The sequence below is a fragment of the Dermacentor silvarum genome, chromosome 1 (assembly GCF_013339745.2).
Source record: "Dermacentor silvarum isolate Dsil-2018 chromosome 1, BIME_Dsil_1.4, whole genome shotgun sequence".
Taxonomy (NCBI): Eukaryota; Metazoa; Arthropoda; class Arachnida; order Ixodida; family Ixodidae; genus Dermacentor; species Dermacentor silvarum.
Window position 1 is genome coordinate 165,324,987 of NC_051154.1, and position 13,866 is coordinate 165,338,852.

At 42.1% G+C, this 13,866-nt stretch overlaps 2 protein-coding genes across 4 annotated transcripts in view; one reads left to right on the forward strand and one right to left on the reverse strand.

The window, feature by feature from the left end:
* Nucleotides 1-538: 538 nt before the first annotated feature.
* LOC119436362 (nudC domain-containing protein 2) lies at nt 539-6,423 on the reverse strand. Of its 2 annotated transcripts, none has more exons than XM_049657178.1 (3): nt 6,287-6,423; nt 863-2,944; nt 539-808 (listed from the first exon to the last, which is right to left on the reverse strand). In XM_049657178.1, the coding sequence occupies exon 2, from the start codon at nt 2,913-2,915 to the stop codon at nt 2,352-2,354; it is 564 nt and encodes a 187-aa protein (XP_049513135.1). In that variant the 5' UTR covers nt 2,916-2,944; nt 6,287-6,423; the 3' UTR covers nt 539-808; nt 863-2,351. The 2 variants fall into 2 exon arrangements, with proteins under 2 accessions (XP_049513135.1, XP_037559109.1); XM_037703181.2 differs by lacking the exon at nt 6,287-6,423 and adding an exon at nt 5,954-6,086.
* A 30-nt stretch (nt 6,424-6,453) lies between these two features.
* Nucleotides 6,454-13,866, forward strand: part of LOC119436361 (tetraspanin-17-like) — a 48,487-nt gene continuing 41,074 nt past the window's right edge. Inside the window, exon 1 of one of the 2 annotated variants that reach the window (XM_037703180.2) lies at nt 6,454-6,646. In XM_037703180.2, the coding sequence (XP_037559108.1) occupies nt 6,518-6,646 (129 nt within the window). In that variant the 5' untranslated portion in view covers nt 6,454-6,517. The remainder of the gene's footprint in view (nt 6,647-13,866) is intronic. The other variant, XM_049657162.1, reaches the window with a different exon arrangement.

Sequence of the window (13,866 nt, forward strand, 5' to 3'; positions counted from 1 at the left end):
TTCACTTCCACAGTCGGCGCCAAGGCACCGGCTGAGAGCGCCGACCAAAGCGCTCCGCGCTGCGGCGTTGGTGAGCGCTACACATGTGTACACATGTGTACACACGTCTGTAGCAGATGATCCGCATTCTCAGGTGGAAGTGTGTCATTGGTTTGAAGAAACATTTACATTTAATGCATTTGAGTATTTATTTTCACGGGTACACAAGTTACTTCAAAATAAGCTTGATGGAGCAGCATGCTTCAAGTATTCTTGATGACGTCATGTGAGAAGCCAATCAGATTGCTTACCAGAGTGGCGTCACTCACTCACTCTACGTATAATAGGCACAGGTGACTGAAAATACAAGCAGCGGTGCTGCAGCGATCTGTAGCGACGCAGATGTTTAAAACTCAATAAATTACAAAATTTATTTAGAGTGCATAAAGTTTTCCCTTGGTGATTAGAGTGACCTACCCTATCGACATTGTGATATTGTACAGAACCGGCAAAATTGTTTCAGGGGCCGTTTAAGTTCCTCAAGAAAAGGACATCAACATTCAAAGTGTGACAGACATTTATTCTCTGATAACATGCTGCAGATAACATACACTACAGGGCAACACAGGGGAAAATAAAACTAATCCCCTGCAATTGCTCAAGGCAGCTTCTGCAATTACTTTTTGCCTGTTGGGCATGCAACAGAGTTTGAGGTAGCACTGAGCAGTATTAAAAAAAGTAGCACAAACAGCACACTTTAGTATGGAAAACACCGGCACACATGTCCTCACATTAAAAAAACACACCAGTCATTTTGCAAGTTTACATGCTTACGGACTAAGCTACAACTAAAATTTGAAGCTAAACATTTCGACAGAATTACCTGTCTGGTTGGGAAAATTTGGTACAACTAAACAGTGTAGGCATTTTCAAAGAAACCAAAAGTACTTATACAAGACAGAAGTTTTATAAATCATTGAATGGTTAATGCGTACTGCTAAGAACCTATAAGACCTTTCCTGGCCTCAAGTAATATCTGCACCGAGTCCATACATTGCTATAAAGCACTATCTACATTAACATAGAGATGCATAAAGCTTTTGTTTTTACTTTGGCAATTGTCAGCTATTCTTTAGTCACTGGGTCAGATACTGCCAGCCATCATTAAAATATACTTTGGCCTATTTCGACAGTGTTCACAAAACAGTGCTAAAGACGAAGACGAAAAGAGCACATACGACAGGACAGGCACTGATGGGCGGGCGTGTTCTTTTCGTCTTCAGCGCTGTTTTATGAACGTTGTCCAGATGAACCAACTCACCCAAATCAAGGTATTGTTGTGACCTATTTCTTTCAACAAAACATGTGCTTTTACTTAAACCTTGGACATTTGCCCACTAGTTAAAAAATTAAATTGTGGGGTTTTACGTGCCAAAACCATGATCTGATTATGAGGCACGCCGTAGTGGGGGAGTCCGGAAATTTGGACCACCTGGGGTTCTTTAACGTGCACCTAAATCTAAGTACACGGGTGTTTTTGCATTTTGCCCCCATCGAAATGCAGCCGCCGTGGCCGGGATTTGATCCCGCGACCTCGTGCTCAGCAGCCACTGAGCAACTATGGTGGGTCCCACTAGTTGCTAGTGTCTGGCAAGTCACTGATGCTTCAATGCTAACTAGGGCTTCCAATATGGTTTTGGCCACATTCCAACTTCACTTCACAGATCTAGCAAGCAAATAATTCTATGACAACATCTACCATTGACTATAAAAAAAAAGATCACGACACTAACAAAAATATAAAGTGCTTCACCTTGATAAGGTGTTGCATTCGTTTACCTTTGTGTGGAAAGCTACACCATACTTGGTATGAATGCCCACATATTTCCATGCTGGTATACAAAAGAATGTGTTTGGTGCTAAATTTTAAATGCAAGAAACATCCAGTGGCTACACTGTGTAGCTTCTCTTGGTGAATAATGTGAGGCTAATGTAATCCAGGCACTTTTTGACAGCATAGAAGCCAGAGTGATGCATGGAAGCTTGGTTCAGCAAGAGTTTGAGTCAGCGTCAAAAGACATGATCACTGTTCTCACTGTCAATGTTTTATATGCAGTTTCAGCTGCCGCATATACCTTCTTACAGGTAATTTTCGTGTTTTAATGTGACATACATACTGTGAGCGCATTTTAGAATCCTTCCAATGATTCTATCTAGGCCTAAAACTCAAAGCAAAAAAATTGCTCACACACCTGTCAACACAGAATTTTACAGGGCTAAGTACAAACACACGCCTCAGAGAAAAACAAACAATAAATGTCGAAGGAACAAATGCTGGTGAAGGAATAAGAAGGCAGTCCTGAAAAGTTTTGTTACAAAGAAAAGCTCCCAGCTTTAGAATTTAGCATGGCAGTAGATTCACCCTTGGCCTGTTCCAGATGAAGTCCCATTGCTTGACTTTCTAAAGTGCCGTCATGAAGGCCTGGAATGCGGTCATATGCTTTATCTAGTTTGGCTCCACTGAAGTCAAAGCCTGGGTTCTCTATTTGAAACTTCTCCAGGTCCAGTTTCTTCATCATCTCATGCATGATTTGTGGATCTGGTGCATACTGTCCATCAAGCAATGATTCCCACACCTTTTCAGAATTAGCAGGTTCTGTCTTAACAAGCAAAATCAATACCCGCTGCCGCTCCTCAATGGTCCATGTTGATTCATCAGCAACAACAGTGCGATGAAGATTCCCACAAAAGAGCTCTTTGCTATGCACTGTGCAAGAAATGTGTCTGGGAGTGATCTGGATTCGAACATCTTTGCCTCGTGTGCCTTTGGGAACTTCAATCTCAACAAACACTTCACCGACTGTCTGCCACCAGCGACCCCAGGGTGTTGGGCAACTCACAGCACCACTCCGCTCATCAAAATGGGACAGTGGCATTTTAGTGTGCTCTCATGGACAAGTCAGACCTGTGGCAAAGGAGGAAAAAAGAGAGCTCATACATATTCTGAGAATTGGGATTGTGATCAAGAAGAGAAGCAGCAACAGCAAGCAGCTTCACTAATTCCACACACAAAAGGCTGATGCTGAATTTAGAAGACAGTGCACTGCCTGCCAGCTATTGCTCTACTATAAGTCAATAAATCTCTCTATAATTGGTGGAGGTGCTGGGTACACTACCCAGTGCCTCCACCAAATATAAAGTGATTATGAAAAGAGTGTAAAGAAATAAATCTCTTTATAGGATCATTAGTCACTAAAGGGCCCCTCACCAAGTTCAGACATTGCAAACAGACAAGCATGGTGTGTAGATCATGCTGTGACAATCATGACTCCAAAGTGTTAGACTGTTATATGCTGTGAAGACAACTGAAAATTCAAAGAGAAACCCTGAGCACCTGTCTTGGAGGAGCTGCTCTCCTCACCAGCAGAGACAATAGAGAGCTTTAGCGTGTCTGATATTTGTGTAAACACAAGTAGACTAGCCTTTTTACCGGGTGAGCGAAGGCTCTAACGTGAACGGCCTGCACGGTGCCCCCCAGCCGCCTGGTGATGCAGAGCTCAACCAGACAAACACGGCTAATATTGCAGTAGCCAAGTGTTTTTTTTTTTTTTTCAGTGGCGCAATCATGTTGCTGCCAAAAATTTACACCTGCAGCAAAGTAAAATACACTTGGCTACTGCAATATTAGCTGTGTTTGTCTGGCTGAGCTCTGCATCCCCAGGTACCGTGCAGGACGTTCACATTGGCGCCTCCGCTCATCTGGTAACACGCCCAGTCCGCTTGCGTTTACCAGAATACCGGACATGGTAAAATTCTCAAACGCCACATGCGTGGTGCTTCCACACGAAAGGCAAAGCAATGTGCAGCACACAAGTAGCCAGCAGTAGCGCAAGCAACTTGAGGATTCCTGTCAAGTGCAGAGTGCTGAAAACAGCCTCTGAAAATGCATCGCACAGCTAGAAAAGGCATAAACAAAGGGAGGTGGGGGTTGCGACTCAGCTCCAATAGGAGAGAAAGCAGGAGAGAAATGTTGCTTGCAGGTACTGGTCTCTACTGCAGGGAGTGTAGCTTGCTTCTTCCATTTAATTTGCTGTTGTCTTTGCTCCTACTGAAACTGTTTTACAAACTCTTGCAACACACACCTTGGACAGCACTTTACAAGTTCTAATCTATAACCAAAATGTACGATGTGGCTTTGTGAGGGGTCCTTTAATGCATACTATGTTTGAGTAATGCAGCGACTAAAGTATGAATGTCCTAAACATACAAAATACAGAACTTTTCTTGGCCGAGCTTATATCCACATAAAAATCTATGTCTGTTACTCTGCTCTGAGGAAAGGAAATAAGAGAGGACAGAAAGAGGGGGTACGAGATGACAAAGACATAGTATGTGAGTATATACAGATTTGTATCTGGGGGGTCTGTTCCCAGCCACGAATCTAAAATGTATAGAAATTCAAGGAGCACACGGAAGGCGTTTTGGTAACAAAATCTGGCCAAAAGCCCAGTCAACATACTTCCAATTAATGTGAATAAAGAGGCAAATGTCTGCTATTCACAAACATACTGGGGGCAAACAACATGTGCCTTCCCATCTCAGGCAGTCTGCTCTTTAATATGGTTGACATATCATGTAAAGGTGACACCTAATCCTACCATTAGCACGAGGCTTTCTAGTTGTGTTGGATTCCATGCAGCATTCAAAATTTCATATACAGATTAGGCCCATAAAGTGGTGATTTTCCTATTGTGCCTAACATCTTTCTGTTGTGTTCGACATTGCATCAAAGAGAAAGAGAAGAACAGATTTGAGGAAAGACAGAGATGCCTGAGATTGCAGTCTTGAGAAGGGCATTATCATTGCACAGGAAATAAAAGGCATGGCACCCCAACAGTGACCCGAAGTTTTATTGTAATAACTTTAAAACAAGATTTCATGCTTACCACTATACTTTGTTTTCATTCAAGTTTTGCAACATGATCACAATTTTTTTTTTTTTTTTTTGTCTGCATCATTCAACAAGTGCTTGGAATCGCTGCTCGCCTCGTTTGTAAGGAAAAAATTAAAAACTACCTATCAACGTGTACCCTGTGATGAGAGGCGAGCTGCTGCAGAGCTATATTTCCCTGTCTGTTGGCTACTAAAATTAATCAAACAATTACCAAATGTTTTGTTAAACGATGCAGAGCCAAAATATGTGATCTTACTGGGAAATCCGGGTGAAAACAAACAGATGTAAGTGTAAAATATTCTCTTGAATGTGCTAGAATAAAGATGCAGGTCACTGATTGAAACACAACGAGCTCAGCAAAAGCTGCACCTTCACCTAGCCTGCTCCAATGTGTCCATGATGTCGTCTGAAAGTTATGAATGTTACTAAAGAGCCTTCCTGGAAGTGCTACGTCGTTCAGAGCTGCAGGTATCACGTGAATTTAATGGTGTGTGGGCTATGACGATTAACATCAGTTCAAAAAGTCAAAGCGTACGAAACAGATCATCTGGGTAAACCTAGGACAGCGAACCACGACATGGTTGCTTTTCATGTTTGCGCTTTAGGAATACCTGTTGCACGCCATACACAGTTTTATACGGAAAAAGAAGGTAGCTCTTCACCGGCCTTGCACGCAACCAGCTAAAGCGAAGATACAGCACTAAAGTATGCCCGGTAGGGCAAGGTTCTGAGGGGTGTTGTAGAAGCGTGTACGTCGGACAGACTTTCCCGCACCTGCGGCGCTCGTGCTGAGTCAGTCATGCCAGATTATACCTTTCTCGCGCCTTACGGCGCTCTATTTTCAAAGTAACATCACTGCCTTTCCGGGGGAGAGTAGCAGAAGTCGCGGTAGTTACACCAGTCAGAACTTTGTCCGGTAGTTTATCTCAGTATCATTGTTAGCTTCTTGTTGCTGCAGCTACTATTAGCATTGACGAAAAATTCAGTTTGGATAGGCACATGACCATGACAGTTACTTACCGATAAGTAATTTCAGCCTACCACCTCTAAACTTCTTCAAACAAATTTCCGCTGCTCGATCAAGCTCCTGCCACTTCGCCACAGTACACAACCACCATAACACAACTATGGTGGCAGCGCCTCCTTTACTTTGATGGTGGCTAGAACCAACGTTGCTAGAACACAACCTAGCGTTCATGGTAAAACAACGCCTCCATTGGTAAAATAATGCCCCCAGCGAGCAAAACTAGAGTGTACTAGAATATGGTCTAGTACACTCTAAGCAAAATAAATGCCTCATGGTAGCCATACTGGGTTATGCGTTGAGGGCTCGCATCTGCTAGCATTCGGTACATTTTTCAAGTAATAGGCAAGGAGTGATAAGATTGGCAGATACAAATAAACAATTGAAGCTGTATTTTTTTAATTACTAAAATAAACACAACGCACTCATTCTGTGATAGCTTGAGAAACTGACGAAAGTAAACAAACCCAGTCAGTTGTTCCGGTGGTGGTGGATGGAAACGAGGATAAGAGGGCGAGAAGGCACAGGAATGGAAAGAAGGAACGAACTTAGTTGACAAGATGGCTCCGTATGGCGAGGAAGTTGAACGCTATGGGAATAGAATGCCCGTGCGGAAACATAGGCGCGACAAAAGTGAAATTAGCTGTTGCCTCAAGTATCTCATCTTCGGCTTCAATGTGATTTTTTGGGTGAGTGTAACTGACAACCTGCCTTTTCTGTATTTCCTCTTAAAGCGAACTTTGCTGTCTCATAACCTCTTTGGTGGACGGGCTCTTCTTTCCGCTGGTTTGTAAGACACTTGCTTGATTGAATACTTCTTCGTGAAGATCGTTAATGTTGCGCCTTGGGTCAGCAAGCTGTGCACACTTTGTGGTAGGCCTTGGACTGCAACGCTCGCTCTTTAGACTGTGGTTTCTCGCTTGCATGGTAATAAAACTTATCAGGCCTAGATGACAGATGTGACTGTTAAAATTAACCGAAACAAAAAGCGACTTGCCACATTTTTGTGAGCACATCTGTAGTTGTGGATGCTCTACCAACCTTTTTTCATTATCTGTTAGATCTCGTCATCGGATAACCGCGCCTTCTTTCCTTCGACGAATGTGTGAAGTGTAAAATTTACGAACTGTTGAGCTCCGGAAATGCGCACAAGTGCTTTTTCCCTTTAAAATAGGTGTGGCGCACCAGAGATATGGGTTGTGTGAGCAGTACAGAGAGCAATAAAATATGATTGAATTGGCCTGCATTTGCTCCTGCCAAAGGCAATCTTGTTCTTAGTGTGAGAAAACGCAGGAACTATCTACTGATAGTTAGGGGCCTATAGAGTTTATAGCTCGTAAATTTTGAGCGAGAAGCAAATTACCATACGTTTTCTCATGTTCATTCTGATTATAGAAACTAGTGCATCATATGGCCTGCAATAATGCGACAACTTGTTCCATAAGGGTTGTTCATCCACCGCCACCATTCCCGTGGTGTAACAACCCTTATGACAAGCTCATGCACATTGGCTGCACTTTCCTGCCCAGAAAATTTGTAGAAACTATGAATATTAAGGATAGGATTTCTCTCTAAATTACTGTTACGGTAATAAAGGCTTGTTGAAATAATTATCTAATGGAGTAAAATTAAGTTGCAAAGCACAAAGGTCTTGTAAGATCTATGTATCATAATATATTCTCGTCAGGTACTGACGAACAAATTGCAGCTTACTTAAGGACAGTGGGCTGCACATTGCAGTTTAAAAAGAAATTGATTTGCTGCCACATCTTGCTACTGAGGTGACTGGCAGTAGCCTTTATATTAATGTGCAATGAACGTGCTTAAAAACTGAATGCAGCAAACGGTGCTCAACTATTGAAATGCGATATACAGAGTGCATGGCTGCCGGCACTTTTTGTGGCTGGGCTCTGGTGACACTGAGCCTATACACTGTGGCATCCGATGAAAGCTAGACCCTTTAGGATGCATTGCGACTGCATTTGGATCCTCGGTGGTCACCCAGCAGTGGTGCAAAATGCGTAGTCGCCATGCGTTAGTATCACGTGTTAATCGCTGAGCACTGTACGTACATGTCTGTGTTGTAATAAGTTACTATTAACAATGCTGGCATAATGTGTCATGCTGGTATGAAAAGGGAACATGAGAACAAACTGTAAGGTTCATTTATCTTATGACAATAGAGAGGTTTAGCTTATCTGGTACTCCGGCAGGTGGACTGGGCGTTTTACCAAAGGGGCAGAGGTGTAACCGTGAGTGGCCGGCCGGAGCAGTGCCGCCAGCTGGTGGTGCTGAGCTCAGCCAGACAAACACAAAGCTAATATTGCAGTAGCCAAATGTATTCTTTTTCACTGCTGGCCTACATTTTCGCAGAGACGTAATTGTCACGATTCGATGCTGCTGAAAATTTACACCAGCACTGAAGTAGAATACACTTGGTTGATGCAATGTTAGTTCTCTGTGTTTGTCTGGTTCAGCTCTGCGCTACGAGGTGACACCACCTGTCAAGCCACTCATATTTATGCCTTACGCCCATCCGGTAAAATGCCCAGTCCAGCTATGTTTACTGGAATGCCGGCCAAGCTAAAACTCTCTATTGTGTGCAGTGTTCTGCAATCTCTTGGTGCTGGGGCTAAAGTGCATTTAGTGCCAGAATATGCCATGGTTGCGCATTGCAATTTCAAGTAATTAGATGTTATAATTGCACTATTTGTTTCTTCCTGATTGCATTTTATTTCGATGTGATAGTAACTTAACACTTATTCGGTGTTGTGGTGATGTTTGGGAAGCTAATTAGGCCATCACACCACACACATTACAGGCTTGTGATGACCAGGGCACATGGCATTGAACATTTTAATTGCTGAAATGCATTGGTGCTGCCACCTTCATACAGATAGCCTGCACGTGACCTCATGTATGCAACCCGGGATGCCCCTCTCGGCTTCCACTGCATCATTGCAGATAAGCTGGTCAGATAACACATGTCATTGTGCTATTGAATTTGTCAGGATGCAGCTTGATTGCAGGCTACATCACATGCCAATTCCCTGTCATTACTGTAATGGATGATGAAGTGTTATAGGAAGCATGTAGACACTGGTGGCACATAGCATAGTATTAACAAAAGATATATCAATATGTTTTGTGCTCTTGCTTCAGTGACCTGGTATCAAGCTTAGAGAGAGGAAAGGAAATAAGCAAAGGAAAGGCAGTAAGGTACAGCAGAAAAAAAAGTCGGCTTTGCTGTCCTGCAAGGGTAGAAGCGATTTAAAGAGATAGGAAGAAAGAAATATGAGCGTTGAAATGGAAATTGGCGCACAAAATTGAGGCCGCACACGTCACTATCACAGCCTATCTCGCAGCCCCATAGACTGAAAGAAGTGAACTAGTGCTCTGACTGCCTTTAGAGCTCATGATTGTTGTGACCGCCGTCCTAGTATATTTTGATCCGACAGTGTCCGGTGTGTCTTAACCCTCCCAGGTGCAAATTATGATGGACTGTCTATAAATGTCAACATGCTTCAATGTGACTTAGATAGGGTATCTAGTTGGTGTAACACTTGGCTCATGAAATTGAATACTAACAAATGTAAGGTTATGCGTGTTTCACACAGATCTGTCATTGCGAATCTTAGTACGTATCATATAACTGCTAATCTTTCATGGCAGCTGCATATTGATTATATTGTTAACTATGCTTAACCGCATGCTTGGTTATTTGCGGCGTAATCTTTCTATGGCTCCATCTTCATTAAAGCTACTACTGTACAAAACCCTAGTGCGATCGAAATTAGAGTACGCATGCTCTGTGTGGGACCCGAGCCTCGAAACCCTTACTAATCAATTAGAATCCATACAGAATCGCAGTGCCCGTTTTATATTATGTGACTTCTCCCGCACTGCTAGCGTAACTGCAATGAAAAGTACCTTGAACCTTCCTAGTCTTTCCCTTCGTAGAAGACTCGCGAATGCTAACCTTTCACAAGATTTATTACCACAATCATCAGCTAAAAGGGGATCTTCTTTCTGAGCCATCATTTATATCACCTCACACAGAACATCGCCATAAGGTATGCATTCCATATTGCCGGACTAATGCGCACTTTAACTCTTTTGTGCCAAAGACGGCTAGCGATTGGAACCACCTGCCCTCCTTTGTTGCTGATATATCTGACACGTGTTTATTTAAAACTGCTGCTGAAAACTATGTGTTCGCCCATCTGTGTTGTTCCTAATCTGATTGCATTTAACCTAAACTTACTTTTTCGCGGCGTTATACGATAATGTTTTCTTTGTGTACACCATATTGTTTTCATTTGTGGCAAGGACGGCGAGCATTGGAACCACTTACCCACCTGAGTTGCTGATATTGTTGACACGTAATTTTTTTTGGCAGCCGCAGAAAAAAATGCATTTGCCTAATCTGCCTTGTTACCAATGTGATCTTGTACTTCGCTTAAACATACGTTTTTTCGTTGCTGATACCATTTGTTTTATTTTTACTGCACTATGACTGCTTCTTTTTTTTTTATACCACTCCCTTCTGCAACGCCCCCTGGGCCTTGAAGGTATTGAAATAAATAAATAAATAAATGTGTGAAATTTACACAATTTTATTCCAAGGCATTCAACACTCCACTGCAAAAATGACGAGGTGGTAGGACGGTACTTCGTGCATTTTATGATGAGTCATCATAACGAGATTAACTTTCTATTTATTCTTTACTCAGTAATGTTCCATTTTTGCATTAAAAATTCACTATTTTATTATTGACTGCATGCATTACAAGCAAAGAAAAGTTATTCTATGTTGCTACTGGAACGAGCCACGTTGACGATCTCGTCAAACATGGTAGTACCTTCAGCAAAGTGATCGTCTGTAGCAGTATGAAGCATATTGGAAGTGAAATCAAGACACATTGAAATTGCAGGGGGTTTAATTCACTTGACGCTCAATATCTGCTGCTTTTTCGTGGCCACAAAAAAGAAAATAAAACTAAAAAAAAAAAACTGGCAAAACAAGTTCCTTTCACAAATGTGTACATGGTTGCCTGAAGGGGTTAATGCAGTACACAGCACTACCTCTTCATGCTATAACATGGGTAGATGATCAAGCCTTGGCATTCTTATCCCTGTCACACTGGACGTTTTAATGTCATTAGATTCAAATGACAGATTCAGTGCAACGAACACCATTTGACATGTGGTGGCGCTACACAGGAAAAGTTAATGTCATTCGGTCATGATATCGGTATAGATCATTCCCAAAATCAAGCCTTGACATTCTTATCCCTGTCACACTGGACGTTTTAATGTCATTAGATTCAAATGACAGATTCAGTGCAACGAACACCATTTGACATGTGGTGGCGCTACACAGGAAAAGTTAATGTCATTCGGTCATGATATTGGTATAGATCATTCCCAAAAAATTGAGAAAAATAGAACAAGGTATGTGTAGAGTGTCTGAAAAGTCAATCTCTTTATTTAAAAATAAATATGGGGCATGGCTTCACTGCAATAGTACACATGTAAAACTATTTCATAATATCTGGCCACCATAAGACAAGGCTTCGCCACAATTGCCATAGCCGATAAATTGAACAGAAACAATATGACTGACATAGCAGCACTGAACGGCGATGCTCAGTTGCGGCAGGTAAAGTAGTTGCTGGGTGCTCTGCATTGCGAGCCACATTGCATCTGGGCCCAGTGCACTCGTCCTGTTGATACCATTCAAGATGCGGTAATGCATGCATACAGGTTCCCGATTGTTTACAGTATGGCTGACTAGTAAAGTGGCAGCTGCCAGACACCACTGAGGGGGAGAGTAAAACATTTTGTGACAGCCTGCCTTGCAGCTTTTCCCTCGTTAAAATGACAGATGCCTTAAGAAATGCAAAATTACCTTTTTACATGAATACTTCTTAAATTACAAATGCTCAATGTCATATTTTACCTTGTCTCTCGGGTGGAGAGTATACATTCGCTTCGAGTGCAAAGCCGAATGAGGTTCTCATTCGATTTTAATGGTATTAAATATTGCTGTGTAGCAGCCAACTAATGTCATTTGATGCTAATGCCATTCAATTCGAATGACATTAAGCCCTTAACCGTTTTATTATTTTGACAATTTCTATGCCGAAACTGCTTATTTAAAAAAATTTGGTATTGAATATTTTACTTATAAAAAGCAAGTTTTCGATGTTAAAAAATAGTTCAAGCACATACATCAAATTAGCATAAGAAGGTTTATTATTGCTCATGATAAAGAGGCCAGCTACCTCCTGGTAAACAGCAATAAAAGATAGAGCAAGAGCACAGTTCGGAAAGTTTTATGAAGTCATGGTCATCAGGCAATCTTAGATTGAACGCCTTACTGGGGACAGCTAAAAACGGAAACCAAGGAGGCTTCGTGGAGGTGTCATTCATGTCGATGCGCTGCCAGTGACGCGCACTCGCAATAGTGTCTTCTGAGTTGTCTTCAACTGAACAGCTAATTTCGAAGTCATCACTGTCACTTTCGCTTCCAGAAGCGAAGTAAACTTTGGTGTCTCAGTCATTATTGTCCGAAGAGCTGGGTGACGGCAAAAGGCTTTTTTTCCGCTACGATGGACCAGCAACACATGCGTCGCCTCCACCGGACTCCAGAAATGTGAAACGGCGGTTGAAAAAAAAAAAAGAAATTACCTGCCCAGGTGCTGCCATCTGCGATGCAACACTAACTAGCTCGCAAACGCACGTGTCTCGTTCAAAACGCTCAACAGGCAATATCTTGAGCGGCAACATGGTTTTGGGACAGTTCAGCTTAGGGGTAACGTCCAGTGTGACAGGGGTATTACACATATAAGCGGCTTATAATCATTATTTGCCCTTTCCTGCATTCATTTCATTCCTTCATAACCGGTTCATAATCAGTTCTGTCACATCACTGAAGACAAAAACTACCACTGTCTGGCTTCTTTTCACAGCAGGAAATCACTGGCAAATAAATAAAAAAAAGCACAGCATGGATATGCATCAATGACTGAACATTGGATCTTTTCACCCACTGCATTGGAACCACTCTCGCGCTATAAGGTCTATTTACGGAAATGAGGGAAAGGGAAATTCTGAGTGAAGTTGCTCTGCATCTTGAGCAGTTTTAGGAACCCGTCATGCGTGGAACGCTCTTAGAGTGCATTTTGTTTATGCTTCTTCAGTGTATGCATTGAAGTTTGCTTAAAAATCTGAGTTAAGCATTCTTGTCTTTATTATGCATGAAGTATAGCCACTTTATGCCACTGTATTTCTTTCTTAGATCAGATTTGCTAGAAATTACACATGGAATGGTAAGCACAAGAGCTCTTGTTTAAAACAAGAAGACCTTTCTTGCATTGAAAGCCATGCAATAATTGAGTGAGCGGCAGAAATTCTTGGTGTCAGCCTATGGAGCCATGTTAAACTATGTACCAGCATAGCTTTTGAGTCATAGTCTGCAGTGTTATTATGAGGTGCACATGATCTTGGGGCCACTGCTTAGCTTATTGCTTGATTTATCTCAGTCTCCAGTGACATTTTTGTGTGTGTCATATTCCTGAGTATGTGGCCAATCGGCAGCAAGTACATACAGTGGGATAACAGGGCGTGAACTTGCACGAGTTAGTAATCTATATTAACTTGCTTAAGGGCGCTACTGACAAGGCTTAAACTTGTCTTGCATGTTTCTTCGTCTTAAGTCCTGTCAGTTACTTGCTTTAGCAAGTTAATACAGTGGGAGTACAGATGAGGGGGCTCATTGTATGCATGGTTAAGCTGTTGACACATAAGGCAATTAGTTAACGGTTTCTTCAGTATTCTGCACAACATGGACTAATTTTGGTTACTGTCATCTTGATTCCCATCTGACATGTATGAGCCTTGTAAT